The 17,162-nt window shown below is 39.2% G+C and overlaps 1 protein-coding gene across 1 annotated transcript; it reads right to left on the bottom strand.

Moving 5' to 3' along the window:
* Positions 1–260: 260 nt before the first annotated feature.
* LOC110383472 (protein glass) lies at positions 261–16,565 on the bottom strand. Its single transcript, XM_064040210.1, has 10 exons — positions 16,386–16,565; positions 12,360–12,599; positions 7,040–7,227; positions 4,351–4,468; positions 2,946–3,077; positions 2,084–2,488; positions 1,478–1,695; positions 1,083–1,166; positions 671–775; positions 261–446 (listed from the first exon to the last, which is right to left on the bottom strand). Exons 2-10 carry the CDS (start codon positions 12,492–12,494, stop codon positions 374–376), a joined length of 1,458 nt encoding a protein of 485 aa, XP_063896280.1. The 5' UTR covers positions 12,495–12,599; positions 16,386–16,565; the 3' UTR covers positions 261–373.
* Positions 16,566–17,162: the final 597 nt, after the last annotated feature.

The raw sequence follows: 17,162 nt of genomic DNA, 5'->3' as shown, positions 1-17,162 counted from the left end.
GCATAGAGCAATTAAAATATGATGGTCAATACTCCATGTTTGTCTAAGGGAATATAGTTTCTGGCTTTTCATATCTGCTGTGTATGTGTGCATACAAACATAAATGCTCTCACTACACCTAACGTTTTTATAGCAGAACTTTTATTGAAACACAAAAAATACTGAGATCTACTCACGGATTTACTACGGATTGCAGTTCTAACAGTAAAATCCTTATATATAATATTGGTTCATATTTTCTGACTACTTAGTTCAATAAATCAAAACACTTTTTTTTTAAGTCTCTTCCGATTCAACATGGCGTTTGTGGGCGCCATGACAGTTTTGCTTCAGTTCAATAGTAGACGGCGGAGAGGCCGCACCTCTGCAAGTGTCAGCCGAGCATGCCTCCTGACATGTTGCCGTGAACCCTCATGTGCCGGTTCAAGTTGCCGGATTGGGAGAACCTGGGGACCACAAACGAAATGACCTTAGTATTACGAGCTTTGATTGTAAAATCTGGGAGTAGTTGTAAAGGGGATGTTACTTGAGATTTTTCATAGCCCTGGCATATATTAGCACGAACTACACGAATAAAGGAAAGAAAGGAGATATGGATGATTGCTAGTTCCTTGATAATTTCTTAGTTTTCATACCCTTGAATGGCAGATACAAAGTTTTTGTTTCTTACCTCAATAAACATAATTTGCACTGGTACGGTTTCTCTCCGGAGTGAATACGTAAATGCTTCGTCAGCGTTGAGCTATCTGAGAAGGCTTTCTTGCAGGATCTGCACCTGTTGATAACAAAGAAGAAAACTTAGAGAAAGACAAAGAAAACAAGTGTAAATACCATCAGTTGCTTGATCTACTAATACATAAAGCTCAAGAGATAGATTCAGCAACAACTGGACCGATTTGAAAAATCTTTCAGTGTTAAATAATCCATTTATCGAGAAAGGCTTATAAGCTTTTTTCCACTGGTGGAAACTTGGTGTTACTCGTATATTAAGGAGACAGTAGCTGCTGAACGCTGCTGTCTTCAACTATTTACTAAAAAAATTAATCACGATCTTCAACAATTAAGTTTGCGAAAAAACTTACTGGTAGGGTCGTTCTCCAGAATGTGTTCTCATGTGTGTGGTGACGCTGGAACTTTGGCTGAACCGACGGTCACATATTGGACACCTAGGAATTGATAAAAAAGATGAATTGTAAATAAGGAATTTTCACAAAAGAAACAGTTTTCAAAAGTTTTGGAAACACTTTTTTATGACCAGCTAAGGATGTTCCACTACACCCTGTCTGAGTCTGTGTTTTTCAATCTCTACAACCTGTAAGTATTCCAGTCAAGACTGAATCTGCTACTTCTAGGCAAGCATGCTCCATCTTCAACCACATCGACGCCTATCATCAATGCAAAAACCCCATCTATCATGATTATCTTATCAGCCAGTTGCCGCAAAACAAAAAACCCCTAAATTTCACAATCTACTCACCTAAAAGGTTTCTGACCAGTATGCGTCCTAACATGGGCAGTCAGGTTGGCAGCTTGCGAGAAGCTCTTGTTACAATCACCACATCTATAAGGTCTCTCTCCAGAGTGGGTCCGAAGGTGGGTCTTCAACGTGCTGGGTCTGGCGTACGTCTTCCCGCAGATACGGCACAGGTTTGGCTTCTGTTCGTCGTCTTCTGAGCATGTGCTGAGTGCTCCCACCTGGGAAAGAATATCTTAAACATGAGGATTGCCTTTAAGGTAATGTTAGCAGGGCCGGATCAAAAAAGGTTATCGGCACATCCGTCCAGTATGGCCGAAAATCCACGTATCCACGTAGGTAGTTCTTCCACATTCAATGCATTCATTTATTACACAACAAAGTAGTACATACCAAAGTTAAAAGAAATTACGTAGGGTGTGTTTACATATAAGGGAGTATATAAGGGATCATATCAGTGGAGTACATAAGGTAGTATATAAGGGGAGTACACAAGGGTATATTGTGAGGTTTACAATATTTCTACAATTTACAATCTCGCGAGATAGATTATATCTAATGCTATTTACAATCTTACGGTGACAGATACAAACACGTCTCGTCACTTACCGGCACTTTCCCCGAAGAATTAACACAAGCCGCATATCCATACTCTTGAGGATGCATCTGGCCCTGATTGAGAATATACCCGCTGCCCATATTCTGTTCTTTCTGCGTCTCTTGCGCATACAACTTCGGTGGAGGCCTCTTTAGACTCTGACCTAAACCTTTTTGATTAGCAAAATTAGGTTTCTGCTGAAATAACGAGTAGTTCGGGTTCGGTTTCTGAGGGTTCTGCAGTAATGGTTTGAAGGTCGATGTGGCAGTGATGAGGGGGTCGCTCTGATTAGGCGCGCGGAAGTCGGCGGTGAAGGAGTAAGTGGCTGAAGGGTAGGAAGACGAGCTGATCACGTTCTGCGTTTGAGGGTACACCACGTTCACTGATGGCGTTGATGCGTTCTGGTTCCATTGCATCTAGAATAAATGATTAAATTAAAAATTTAACCTGCCGTGTTCAGGTTCACCACGAGTTTCTGAAATAGCCCTATTCTTTTCTCTTGTGATTGTAAAATAATATGCAGCATTCGGCATAAAGGCATTAACTACAGTTCGATAAAAGTAGACCTTGCTATGAAAATTTAAACAATGTTAAGTAATTGAAACGGTCATCAATCTATTTATAAAAGACATCAATAAACAACACTTAAAAAAGTCTATTAATAGGCCATTTAGTAACTCTCGACAGAAAAGAATAAGTATCTTCAAAGAAAAACCGATTCCGATTTCCGATTTAATTTTCTTTTGACGGAGGAGTTTGATTCATCTTTAGTCCTCACAAAACACATAGTAAGTGGCGAATTACTGAAGGCATTTTTGTGTCTCATGTAAAATTAACCTTCATTAAATAACATTCAATCTTTCTCCAACTGACCTGCGAGCACAGCTGCTCCGGCGGACACCCATGCATGGTCATGTTCATGCTCACGTTGACGCTCATGGTGGGGAACAGTGGCGCGCCCCCGTAGTGCTCGTAGTACGGGTACCCGCCGTTGTTCACCATCATCTGGGTTCAAGATTAGTTAGTAGAACGAGGAAAAATTCAACTTAACAACTGAAAAAGTAATAATGTGATGAGGAGGATACCTGAATGTGTGAAAATCAGTAAATAATGCCTGCGAAGGAAATATGTTTTGTCTGTGCTGTCTGAATAAATAAAACGTGTACATGAAACCTATTTGCACTTTGTAAATCAATAACTGATTCCGATTAAAAAGACTGCTAAAGAATTCCGACCGCTGTACCTACTTTAAAGTCAGGCTCCGCTCCGCCTGCTTTATTTTACTTTAGGTAACTTTCATTGAATTAATATCACTAACTAGTCTACGGTAAAGGAGTCGGTAAAGGGATAAGTTAATTTATAAATAAATGTGTTCCACCCTTAAAAAAACATATTATTATGTATTTGAAGGGAAAACCGTCGCTACATAATGTATGTATTTGTAGCACAATAGACTACGCTGCTACAATGGTTGCTACGCGCCCTAGCTACGGCGATTGCGTAGCCGTCGTAGTTAATTCCCATTCATTATTCACGATGATTTTTCAACATAAGTAATGATCGTGGAGATGTAAAAATTCAATCTGCAAATGAATATTTAAACTTATTTATTTTTAGGATATGGGTAAACACTGGGACATCATTAATCAAATTGTTTTTAAACCCCTAATTATTGTGAGTGTTTTCTCAATCAAGTACATAATATGTAATACTTAGTTTGAAATAACAGATCCAACCAAAAGTCTGATCAACAAAATATTTGGGTTCATCTCATTGTGTCTACATCTTATGTAATTGCCAATTTATTACCCAGAAATAGATTCAATGTTATCATTGAACAATCAATTCAGTAGCCTAATTAATAAGCTTCGTTAACAGGAATAGATATTGCATAATAATATTCAATGAACTGGCTGAGAGATTAGGATTCGCTATGTCAATACATCGACTTAATAATTTCATCAAAATTTCTAATTTCAATAAATCCCGCGAAGCCTCACAGGAACATTAATAAAGGGAAGCCGATAATAATCCAAGATGCCGTATTAATTACAATTATTTCATATCGAAACCCTTGTAGGGCGGAACCCCCGTTTCCACAGTTTTCCATACAAAGATTTTCCTTCCAAACACCCCTTTTGTACAACAGAAATAGCGAATCAAAAACGTACAAGAACGAACGAGATGGGATATTCTAACTAAATTGAACAGTGATAAATACATCCGTCCTTGTTTTGTTAGTCGGGAAGTTGAGTGAGAGAGAAAGGGATGGTTGTACCTGTGGGTGCACGGCCTCGGAGGCGCAGTCGCCATGGACGACGGCGTGTTTGAGTGAGAGGAGGACGTCCGCCGCCTCGCCCCCTCCCCGCTCCCTGCATTCCCCCGCGCCGCTCCTGCTGGTGAAACGGGATGTGTTGGGTTGCATCGTTTTGTTAAACTCAGATTAATCATAACTATGTTAGCACAGATACCTAATGGCGTATGGTTGTATTAACCAATATAGTAGTTGGGTAAAGCAGCACATTATCTTGAACTATTTATTCACACATCTATCAACTTTCCTATACCTATCTATTTTCATTCAAATCGTAAAAATAAAACATAAGTATTATACAAACTGCAGGATTATTCGAAAGAGTGCCGGGGCCCAAAAGGAGGCTCAAAAAGGGCTCCATGAGTAATATAAGTAAGTAGGTTTTAGTCAGTAAAAGTCTGAATGAGTTCTAAACTGAGATTCAACTGTTAACTCTCTGTTATCTTAATGGTGGAATCAATCTTTATTTACGAAACTCGTGGCGAAGGATTGAGTAGGTATTCGCGGTATCGCGAATGCTTATTTTCAGGTAGGTATTGATTATAATAGGTAATGATTATATCTAGGACAGCTGTTTATAGGAAAGTCGTGGTGGCCTAGTGGGCAAAGAACCAACCTTTCGAGTATGAGGGCGCGGGTTCGATTCCAGGTCAGGCAAGTACCAATGCAACTTTTCTAAGTTTGTATGTACTTTCTAAGTATATCTTAGACACCATTGACTGTGTTTCGGATGGCACGTTAAACTGTAGGTCCCGGCTGTCATTGAACATCCTTGACAGTCGTTACGGGTAGTCAGAAGCCAGTAAGTCTGACACCAGTCTAACCAAGGGGTATCGGGTTGCCCGGGTTGAGGAGGTCAGATAGGCAGTCGCTTCTTGTAAAGCACTGGTACTCAGCTGAATCCGGTTAGACTGGAAGCCGACCCCAACATAGTTTGGGAAAAAGGCTCGGGGGATGATGAGCTGTTTAGTTCTCATAATACTGACGTTGTGAGTTTTGAATTTTCAGGTACTAGCAAGTACCTAGTTAGTGTTTCAGCTACTCACACTAATATTATAAAGAAGCGAGAATTGCACTTTTGTCATGAACGAACTCGAACAGTACTGAACCGATTTGAAAAAATATTACATTGTAGGGAAGGCACGATTCTCCTAAGTTAATAATGTTAAAATTGAATCGCAATATGATCGCAATAGCAGTTTTAACCATATCGGGCATTCTGCTACTAATATAAGACCAATCGTATTCCAACGACATTCGATTGGTTTGCGATTGGTCTGCTATTTTGGTGATTTTGATCTATACGGTAGTTTGCTCTACAATCATATTGCAATCGTAAATCATTTGCAGACAAAATGATTCATTATTGAATGACAGAAAAGGATAAAAATGTTTATTAAAAGAAAGAATAGTGGAATGCCACATATGCTTCAATCGTAATTGAGTCGGGATTGGATCTCAGTCGAATTCGAATTGTATGTCGCTTTAGTAAAATTAGAAGAATCGGGCCCCTGATCGTTGTAATGTGCGCGGCATTTCCATCTCCATTTAGGAGCCCCATCAAACTAATGTGGTATTTGATATTTCTGACAATGTATGGAACAGGTTGTTATAATAAAATGTAGGTACACTCCTGTAAAAAGTTGTAATTCTATAATGTGACCTATATATTCACTCAAAACTACACATACTTGTATCCCGAGCATGGTGAGAAGGGGAACAGCGACGGCAGCGGCTCCAGGTCGAAGGGGGGCAGGGAGAATGACCCCATGTCCTCCGGGGGCCAGGCCTCGTCCGGCGACAGTGCCGAGCAAGCGATGGTATCTCTAGCCTATAGTTCTGAACCACACATACTTGTATCCCGAGCATGGTGAGAAGGGGAACAGCGACGGCAGCGGCTCCAGGTCGAGGGGGGGCAGAGAGAATGACCCCATGTCCTCCGGGGGCCAGGCCTCGTCCGGTGACAGCGCCTAGCAAGCGATGGTATCTCTAGCCTATAGTTCTGAACCACACATACTTGTATCCCGAGCATGGTGAGAAGGGGAACAGCGACGGCAGCGGCTCCAGGTCGAGGGGAGGCAGAGAGAATGACCCCATGTCCTCCGGGGGCCAGGCCTCGTCCGGTGACAGCGCCGAGCAAGCGATGGTATCTCTAGCCTATAGTTCTGAACACATACTTGTATCCCGAGCATGGTGAGAAGGGGAACAGCGACGGCAGCGGCTCCAGGTCGAGGGAGGCAGAGAATGACCCCATGTCCTCCGGGGCCAGGCCTCGTCCGGCGACAGCGCCGAGCAAGCGATGGTATCTCTAGCCTATAGTTCTGAACACATACTTGTATCCCGAGCATGGTGAGAAGGGGAACAGCGACGGCAGCGGCTCCAGGTCGAGGGGAGGCAGAGAGAATGACCCCATGTCCTCCGGGGGCCAGGCCTCGTCCGGCGACAGCGCCGAGCAAGCGATGGTATCTCTAGCCTATAGTTCTGAACACATACTTGTATCCCGAGCATGGTGAGAAGGGGAACAGCGACGGCAGCGGCTCCAGGTCGAGGGGAGGCAGAGAGAATGACCCCATGTCCTCCGGGGGCCAGGCCTCGTCCGGCGACAGCGCCGAGCAAGCGATGGTATCTCTAGCCTATAGTTCTGAACACATACTTGTATCCCGAGCATGGTGAGAAGGGGAACAGCGACGGCAGCGGCTCCAGGTCGAGGGGAGGCAGAGAGAATGACCCCATGTCCTCCGGGGGCCAGGCCTCGTCCGGCGACAGCGCCGAGCAAGCGATGGTATCGCCTAACGCGTTTAGCTCTTCGCCATTTTCTGGGCAGCAGTTTTCGTTTTCCTGCTGTAAGAAGACATCTTTGTTAATCACTAAGTACATAGTATAAAACAAAGTCCCTTTTCTGTCCTGTGTCCCTTTATCCCTATGTTCCTTTGCACGCGTAAATCTTTGAAACTACTCAACCGATTTTCATCCGGTTTTTAATAGATAAAGTGATAAAAAGTAAGGTTTATAATGTAGCTTCTTCTTTCGTGTCGATGACATGTCTTATAGTGAGACTACACTTTGTCAGCCCAATATGCCGCCACAGCGAGAGCACGGCCGGATGCGCTCATTAGGTCCTGCCGCAAGCATATACATATAATGTCTAATTATCTATACTAATATTATAAAGCTGAAGAGTTTGTTTGTTTGTTTGTTTGAACGCGCTAATCTCAGGAACTACTGGTCCGATTTGAAAAATTCTATCAATGTTAGATAGCCCATTTATCGAGGAAGGCTAAGTATAGGCTACTTTTTGGCTTATGTTTAACTGATCACCAGATATAGTAACAAATAGCAGACAAAAATAGTAAATGATCACCAAAATGAGACTCGCATTTTAATGTAAAACTATCACCAAAGTTTTACCACTTTGCTATCCTATTTAAGTGAAATTACTCCAAAATAAATCATGCGTAAGCCAAAAATAGTAAATGATCACCAAAATTATACCACCATTCTAAAGTAAGATTATAACCAAAGTTTTTAAATTCTGCTATCCTATTTAAGCAAAATGAGTCTAAATAAATCATTGTTATCCCAAAAGTAGTAAATGATCACCAAAAGTAGTAAATGATCATCAAAATTATACCAGCGTTTTAATATAAAATGAAAATCAAAGTTTTTACATCTTACTACCCTGTTTAAGTAAACTGACTCCAAAAAAATAAGTTCGGCCTGATACAATAAGAGTTATAACATTATGGGGACCCTTTTCCTGCACTAGGGTGGAAAATTGTCTATTGCATGCCTCTAAACAGTGCGATAAGAGTGTGTTTTCGAGGGAGTGTATTGAGAAACACATTCTTCTTCTTCTTTCTCCTGCCCTGTTCCCAATTTTACTTGGGGTCGGCGCAATATGTCATTTTCTTCCATTTTCCCCTGTCACTCGTCATACTGACACTCACGCATGCATTGCAAGCCGGACACATAACTTAATATGGCATCATAATACTTTATTTGGTAACTAGCTTTCCGCCCGCGGCTTCGCCCGCGTGGAATTCGGTTATATTGCGGTATAAATCACAACTATAAGAAAACTTCTCATTCCCACGGAAAAATCTAAGACCTAGAAAAAAAGCACTAAACTAACTAAACCTAACTATTATACAGCTACTGCTTAAAACCTAAAATCTATAAAATACACAATTCAATGTAAAATGGTAGGAACCAAAAAAAGCGAAAATCAGTGAATAAAGATAAAACAGCAAGTAAATGAGTCGAAAAGTGCACCGAATAAGTGTATGAGTGTTAGACACTGCTTCCAGAGCGAGTACAAAAAAAAATATTTATTTGAAAACACCATTTTTTTTTTAGCGGCGTAAAATCATCAAATGACCCCTCCCGCTGTGGGTTAGCAGCGATGAGGGAGTGTCAGACTCTTACTGACTAAAATCGTCGTGTTCCGTCCTAGGCCTTTTATATACCAGGGCCGCGGTATCTCTTTCGAACAACCCGCAGCCCGGCTGGCCCTGGCCCTACTGGGCCCCACTGATTTCAAAACACCTTAAGACTAATTCGCGGCGAACCTTAACACCGCGATATAGAAAAGCACAACGCCATCTATCGAGCTATCGGGAAGCTCGCGATTGAACAATGAGCTACAGGTTAAAGCGCGAGATATCATTGCACTTCTTACGTATCTTAAAAAAAACAACGGCACCACGTTTTAAAAAGCTATCATTCCACTTCTTACGTATTTTAAAAACACATCGTTACCACGTTTTAAAAACACCCAGCGCCATCTATCGCATACCTCAAGAACTAAATAACTTAACTAATACTTATACCAATTAGTAATTCGTTGAATTATAGTTATTTCACGATAAAACAAATTGTACGTCATCCCTCGGGAATTCCTCATTTTCGAGGATTCATTATCGTATCATTTAGCTTATAAATTTATATGTTCATATTCGTATGCAATATATAAGTAGATGTAAAAAAAACAGTTTAGACGATTAAACAAATTGTACATCATCCCTCGGGAATTCCTCATTTTCGGGGATTCATTATCGTTTCATTTAGCTTCTAAATGTCCATGTTTATATTCGTTTGCAATATATTACCTTGTTGTAAACGACACACAGCGCCATCTACAATCCATCCATCAAGCAAACAATATTTATGTTTTCCCTCGGGAATATCTATTTTTTTCGGGATAAAAAGTACCCTATTATTTAATCCGGACTTCTAACTTTACGTCTGCAAAATTTCAAAGCAATCGGTTCAGTAGTTACGGCGTGAAAGCGGAACAAACAAACAAACAAACAAACAAATTCACTTTCCGATTTATAATATTAGTAAGGATAAGCCTACATTTTATGGCAATCACAGTGACTTATTTAGGCAAAAATAATACATTAATTTGGTCGTCAAGAGTTGGTGATCATTTACTAAATTTGGTGGTCGAATACAATTTAAAGTGAAGTCGTGACTAAAATAGCTGGTACCTACTATTACATTTTTAGACTTTATTTTTCTGGTGTTCAATAGATATTTCTGGTTACAAAACTTAGGGTATCAAAGCATGTTATGGTGGTCATTATAATAGGGGTTAAAGTATGAAATTGCCGATTTGTACTGAAAACCTAAATTGTATTTTTTTTAAATTTTTAACAAACTTATTTAATCAAAATAGTTGCCATTATTATCTATACATTGCGGTCATCTAATAAGAAGGTCATTTATGCCTTTACGATAGAACTCTGAGGATCTAGACTGCACAAACAGTGTGAAAGAATTTTGTTCTGCCTCCTGGGAAGAAACTTCTTGTGACGTAGATAATTGTCCAAATCACAAAAAAAAATGGTCGTCCGTTAGAGCAAGGTCTGGCGAATATGGAGGAAGACGAATAGTTTCCAACTGCAGTTCCTGAAGAGTTAAAACGGTTTATTTTGCTGTATGAAGCCTCGCGTTGTCATGGAGCAATAGCGGTGAAGGTCGATTCATGAGTCGTGGCTGTTTTACTGCTAATTTTTTCAACATTATTCGGTGTTCGGCTGGGTATCTGGGTAGTTTGACTAGGATCGGCGTTCACCGTCTCTCTTAATTTCTCGTTAATCACCTGTCAGGCGGTCTTTCTCATGGCTCGTTCTTCAAGTCGAAGTTTCCACCACGAAAGCGTTTAATCCAAAATCGCACGGCGCGTTCTTTAGCAGACACCTCTTCAAATGCAGCATTGATATTGCGGGGTGTTTCTGCCGTTCAATCCCGCGTCGGAACTCATATTCAAAAATTACTCAAATTTTCGCAGTATCCATCTTTCTTGTTTAAGTTGAATAACAAAAACAATTGAACATCGATAATCAAATGTTTCACATTTTTTAAAAGAAGAACATCACAGAAACCACGTGAAAAAAGTTCCATTCGAAAACCTCAAACCATGAAGACTCTATGGCAATTCAAAAACCTACTAGAATAAAACGGCAATTTCATACTTTAACCCCTAATATTTGTTCCCCTACTTTTTATCCGGGTTCGTGCAGAGACCGCTGGCAGAAGCTAGTATACGATAAAAGCCGGGCGGGTCGCCAGTAACGTATATTCGTCAACTCAGTCACACTCCCATGGTCCACTCGAACAGTGGGACGTAGACAGCTGGTTTGATTACAGGTGCGCGCGGGATGATCACGTCAACTCTCGCCATCCCGCGTGTACATAGTCAGGCTGTATAGTATGCTTTATTTACTCATTTCTGCCAATGGTTTCACCCGCACAACTTGGTTTAATTAGCCTATAACCTCCCTCGAGAAATGGGCTATCTAACAATGTTTCAAATCGGAACTGCTAAGATTATTAGTGCATTCCAACAAACAAACAATCTTTTGAGCTCTTGTATACTAAGATATGTCTCAAAATATGATGGACGAAGATAAAAAACCCCATTTGCCGAGAAGCGGGACAATATCCTCTAAATAAATATTACAAACAGACTAATTCTGCAGGTCATTCATGCAAATATGTGTTGGTTATCTTTTCTTCTCTATCTATTTGAGATGAGTCTTGTGAAATGCTGATGATGATGAATATCGAGGTCTGATTGAAAAGCATTAATTGAAATGAAAATCCGAAGTTATAATCCATTTTAAACAAAAATCATACCACTTGTTAGAATTTCTTAGCTAAATATTTAATTGTGATTACCTAGCTATTTATTTATCTTTACTTGCATACTGTCTTGCAACATAAGCAATATGTATTTCTGAAAGGCTTTAAACATAGATTTAGAACTCTAGTTTTCATGTTATCGGCATTTATTTAATGGTCGTAAGTAGGGCTGCCATCCGTCCGGGTTTCCCCGGATTTGTCCTCGTTTTGACCCCGTCCGGGGGACGTCCGGGCGGGTTTTCTAGAAGCGTCCGGGGAAAACCCGGACACTTTTCATGTAAGAAAGCACCGCATTGAATTTAAGTATATGTTAATAGTAAATGGATTACAAAATAGGTATTATTTTGTTTACACAAAATCGTACTCGTTCGGGGAAAATTGCGATTTACGCCAAATGTCCGGGTTTTTTTAATGTTTGTCCGGGTTTGGGGAAATACGAGATGGCAGCCCTAGTCGTAAGTAAGTCTAGTGGAAAAGAGTAAATAGGTTCGACATCCGAACAACACATGATGAGAGTTTGTTTCTCATACGAATTGATATCTCATTTGTCTATATGCAATTATTGTTATAAATAGAGAATTGCGATCGTTGATTGTTTTTACACGCATTTTGAAGTTGTAATCATTAAGTCTTGATCTGGCGCCCAACGTAGGACATGATTTTTTTACTTCACAGCTGTCGCATATTAAAATTTTGAGCTAGAGATCTTTTCAATACCTAAGTAACTAGTCACACACAAAAAAAAACATTTTCAAACACTTGAAGACATCCAGGAACCTACACATAAAATCAGGTTGATTAATAATGATGACCCAAATACACACCTGACAACACTCCTCGGGGAAGTCTCTCAAGGAGTTGTCGACACAGGAGCACTGGAGCGGGTCGCAGCACAGCCCGTGGTCCGCGCAGTACTCCACGAGCCCGAACTGGGGGTTGTTCGGCACATAGCAATCCATGGCCCCGCCTTTCGCGCATCTCTATGGCGCAGGGGCGGAGATTGATAGCATTGTTTTCTCTAACAGATGCTCAGTTTCCGACGTTTGTAGTCGCGGGTTGGCATGCTGGAATTTGGAGGTTTGGTCTTAGTGTAACTAGGTAGGTAATAATTTAGGAACATAATATATGTGTTACTTTAGAAAAGTATGTTATTGAGGTGTGGGGAGCTGGTGCTCTTTTTTCTGTTTTACTAACTACTAACTACAATAACATACACCCCACTTCATTATAAAATTGAAAAAATGTTAGGTACTTTTATCGGCAAAGTCGATTAAAAGCTGCACAAAATACACCTATCAAGAGACTTTCAGTTTGTATATTCTTGATTGTGTTCAAGCAAGTTACAAGTAAGAAGTCCTAAACCACCATGATATAGTTTTCTAATCAAATACAAGATGCGTAGATAACACTTTTCTACCTTTTTACGAAACATCCTTCTAATTATCTTAAGAATAAAATACTTGAAGCATAAATATAAAAAAAAAAGAAATAAGAGGAAGGGCCATTTTAAAATTGCTGGAAGCTTATTTAGGTCAACGGGTTACTAGTTCGCCACAAAAGCTCATAAAAGGCAACGTAGGTATAGTAAAAAGTAGGACGCGTTCTTATTGTTACTGTTTCTCTAGAGTTCTAAATCAAAATAAAGTCTGAACTCATCTATCATGCAATTATACGTTTCGGTATTAGTACCTCTACATATCAATCAAAGATCAGTTTATCAATAAGCATCCAATCAAGGTGTAAGATCACAAGCCGTATATTTTAATGGTGCTTCGAGGAGGATAAGATATAAAGAGGGCTCTACATGAAACAAATGTGGATTTTAGTAAAATTCACATTAGTCAGGGAAAATATGGCACTCTCTCCATCTCGGTGCGTCAAAGCTGGAGGTTCAATCTGATAATTTTCTAAATAAATCTTTAAAAAGAAGTAGGTCTATAGATACTGATTATACCTGCCCTAGGTAGTGGTATTTACGCATAGGTAGTCGACGCTTAAAACACGCTGTCCTTTCTTTAAAACACCTCAGTTCGCTCGCTATCCCGTATCAGTTTACATTTTAATACTCACAACCACAAGATCGCTACCTTATGGAAAACTGTACTCGTTTAGATTTAAAAGGATCTGGATGGATTCTAACTGGAAATAATACGATATCGCTGTTATTTAGAGTTAGGTCAATTGATTATAAATTATCAAAGGATGCGAGATTGTTGGAATATCTTCTGGATCTCCTGAGTCCAGACTTTATTTATTGGAACAGTTCTTAAGGCGGATACTGTTTACCCTCAAACCGCAACAGATACGGTTTTTGATGAAACTTTTATGTAATACAAGTAAGCTGGTATCTAATTCCCATCTACTTCCGAATAACACTCATGCTATTGTAATCAATATTCTTTATCGACTGGCTACTTCATCTTATGCCTTCTCTGTGCAGGGCAAGCTAGTAACTGATATTCCTTTATTATCCACGTGCTTATTACAATTTTATTTTAAAATTGTTTATTTTGCCTGTAGACAGATTGCAACAGATAGGATTATATTTTCTGTAATGTCCCGAGTCCTGAGCGAAATAAAATCAAGTACTATGAGATAATTTTTTGATTGTACCTACTAGAATGTTTCGAAGTATGTATTACCGATGTTGTTATAGAATATAAATAATCGGGCAAAACCGAGAATTTGAAATGTTTTTTAGCGTTCCAGACCTCTAAAGACAAATAATCTAAATACTTACGACCACATCGATTTGTCTATTTAAAAATCGCTTCTTCGTTACATAATCCACCAATAAATAGTTTCATTTCAAGCTGTACTTACGTATTATGTATTTGATTGGTGTGTAATCGTGATATTATCTTATTAGCCACATAATCCGTCTCGCGACTGGAGTAAGCCGATTGGAGGTACCCAAGTTTATGTAGACTCAGACCCTTTCTCCAATTGTAAATTAACTTTATTTTGCTAAAATATTAGTATCGATTTGTAATCATGTTAAAGTTCTACCTCTATATATGCGTATCACATACCTACTAGTTTTTACCAGTGTTTTTACCTATGTCTCATGGGATTCTTTCTACGCTCCCGAAAAATGGGATCCAAAAGCCTATAGCTTTCTTAAAACATTTTTTCTAATCTTCAGATAGATGTGCATGGCACTTTATTTCAAAATTCTGTCTCTAAAAAATTACTTTGGACTATTTATGAAAAGCCTGACGGAAAAAACCTAACCTAACCATTTTTTTTTTATATCGGGTGTGTCGTTCATAATCACATTAAATTAAATGCGTTAATATACTGGTTAATATATGTCGATTAACACAAAGATAAAAGAAAAATAAGTAAAAATAAAAAAATGATTTTTTCAAAGTAAATGGAATAAAAATGTGCAAAAATTAGGACACCATATAGTTTCAATGCCCAAGTTTCAATTTTTCACATTGAAATTTGATGTAACTTAATTTCTTATGTTTTCTTCTTATGTTGTATGTAGTTACAATCCAAGAATGTAAATACTTTCAATTCAATGTGTTGTATGTAAAAACTTTTTTCTAAGGACAAGCATAACGTTTTTAAGAAATGAAGTACGTTTTTCCAAAGCATTCCAAGAATACCTTACTCCTGCTGCCAAACGCAGCTGAATACCAGTGTATTAAATGGAGCGACAGCCTGTATCTAACCTCTACACCCAGGTTACCCGGGCAACCCTACGATACTCCTTGGTTATAACGCTTTTCACACTTTCTGGGTACCTAGTCTTCTGACCACCCACAACGTCTGCCTAATACCTATGTACAAATCGTTATGACATAGATGGTCACCGATCCTCAGACCTTAATCTTATGATCGATCGACCCCTGTTATTTTAGGCACAAGCTATCGATAAACATGAAATCATTTTTCATTTATCAATGTCACCATAATGGTCCTAGTGCTAACTCTATTATATGTATCGATGATTAAACGTATCTTTGTTACGACAGAAGAACTCAGACAACGAAGCAACGGCTTTTCAGAGCTATTTATTTTAGAGGTACAGAACCCTATAATGGAAGGAAAATCTATTACAGCATGGCGTAGGTCAGCCCATTGAAAATATGTTCGCGTTTAATCTTCGTTTTAATAGATTGGATTGATATGTTGCCACTACTGTAGGTACTTAAAACTCTAACTTTTTTAAAAATTCCAGATATATGATCTTCCTCCGAGCCTTTTTCCCAAGTATGTTGGGGTCGGCTTCCAGTCTAACCGGATATAACTGAGTACCAGTGCTTTACAAGGAGCGACTGCCCTATCTGACCCCCCTATTCCAGATAAGTATATAATATGGACTTTAAAATATCACATCCGCGCTTATTTAGAATTCACGCTGTGTTCGGACAGTCTACAGGATACTCAAAGCCGATAACGATCGATCAGTAAAGGGGCGGTTTGTTTCCGATAAAGTTGATAACCGAGATATTTTAAAAGCAATACAATTTGGCAGTCAATAGGTAACAATTTACTTTACCTCGTTTTCTATAGTTTTGTTACACGTTAATTTTTCCTTTTTTTTCAGTAGGTAACGCACACTTGAAAATCTCATAAAAGGTACACAAACTTGCGCAGTTTAATAGGAAATTATAATTTACACGAGCAATGCGATTCACTGAATGGTTTTTTTTTATCAAATATTATCCAATTCGATGTTCATTAGGGAACGATTTTGTGAAACACTGTATTTATTTTCCGATAAATATTTTTTACTGTGTACGTGCTACCACTGACAGTTTTAATTGAATTACCCAGCTATTCATTTGAAATAGAAACGCCTACGCTATATTCCATCATAAAATAAAAATACACACCTTTTAAAAAAGAAATATCCAAAAGAATTCACTAAATTGCCACTAACAACACGAAAATATATTGGAACACATCACAAATCACAGTTTTACACCAAACCTCCTTTCACTAATTAAATTAAACGTATCGGTCGAAGCATGCGCCATGGCAACACAGGCGGGCGTTTAAAAATTAGAAAAATATTTTTTAATTACATTTCGGGCGGAGGACGAGCCCTTACACCACGTTGATGGTGACTAAACTATCTTTCAAGTGTGCTAAGTGCACTCCCGCCCCTGCCGTAATTGGCTGTTTGTATCCAACCCCTCGTCTGAAAAAAAAACATGACATATTGTGCGCGGGAAAGTGGCTGTCAACGTATCGGGTTAACATGGCCGGCCGTGCGGAAGCTTTTGTCTCTGTGGTGAGCAGCGTTTAGCGGTCCCGAGATGTTTAGATAAGTAACGAGCTAATTAATTATATTTACATACGTTTAGAGTTGTTGTAGTTCTTCATTGGTTGTATTTTTGCATGCTTATATCTACCTACTAGAGTCTAGTAACTAGACTTATGTATTGTGTTTTCAGTTGCGACTATCGATTAGCGCTTTTCAGTATTTCAGCACTTCAGTGTAGGTGTCGATAAGTTTGCTTACTTAATATAGATAGGATTTTACATTAAATTCTATTTAAATCTTTGACAAAATAATTTAACGACTGCGTCGATAGCAGTCTTAAAAGTACCCACGTACCTACCTAACTACGTACCTATTCTTCAAGAACATAAGTTTTTAGCCTAAA

This window comes from Helicoverpa armigera, chromosome 21 (genome assembly GCF_030705265.1).
Source record: "Helicoverpa armigera isolate CAAS_96S chromosome 21, ASM3070526v1, whole genome shotgun sequence".
Classification (NCBI taxonomy): Eukaryota; Metazoa; Arthropoda; class Insecta; order Lepidoptera; family Noctuidae; genus Helicoverpa; species Helicoverpa armigera.
The sequence above is the reverse complement of the archived record's forward strand: the minus strand, read 5'-3'. Positions and strand labels throughout refer to the sequence as shown.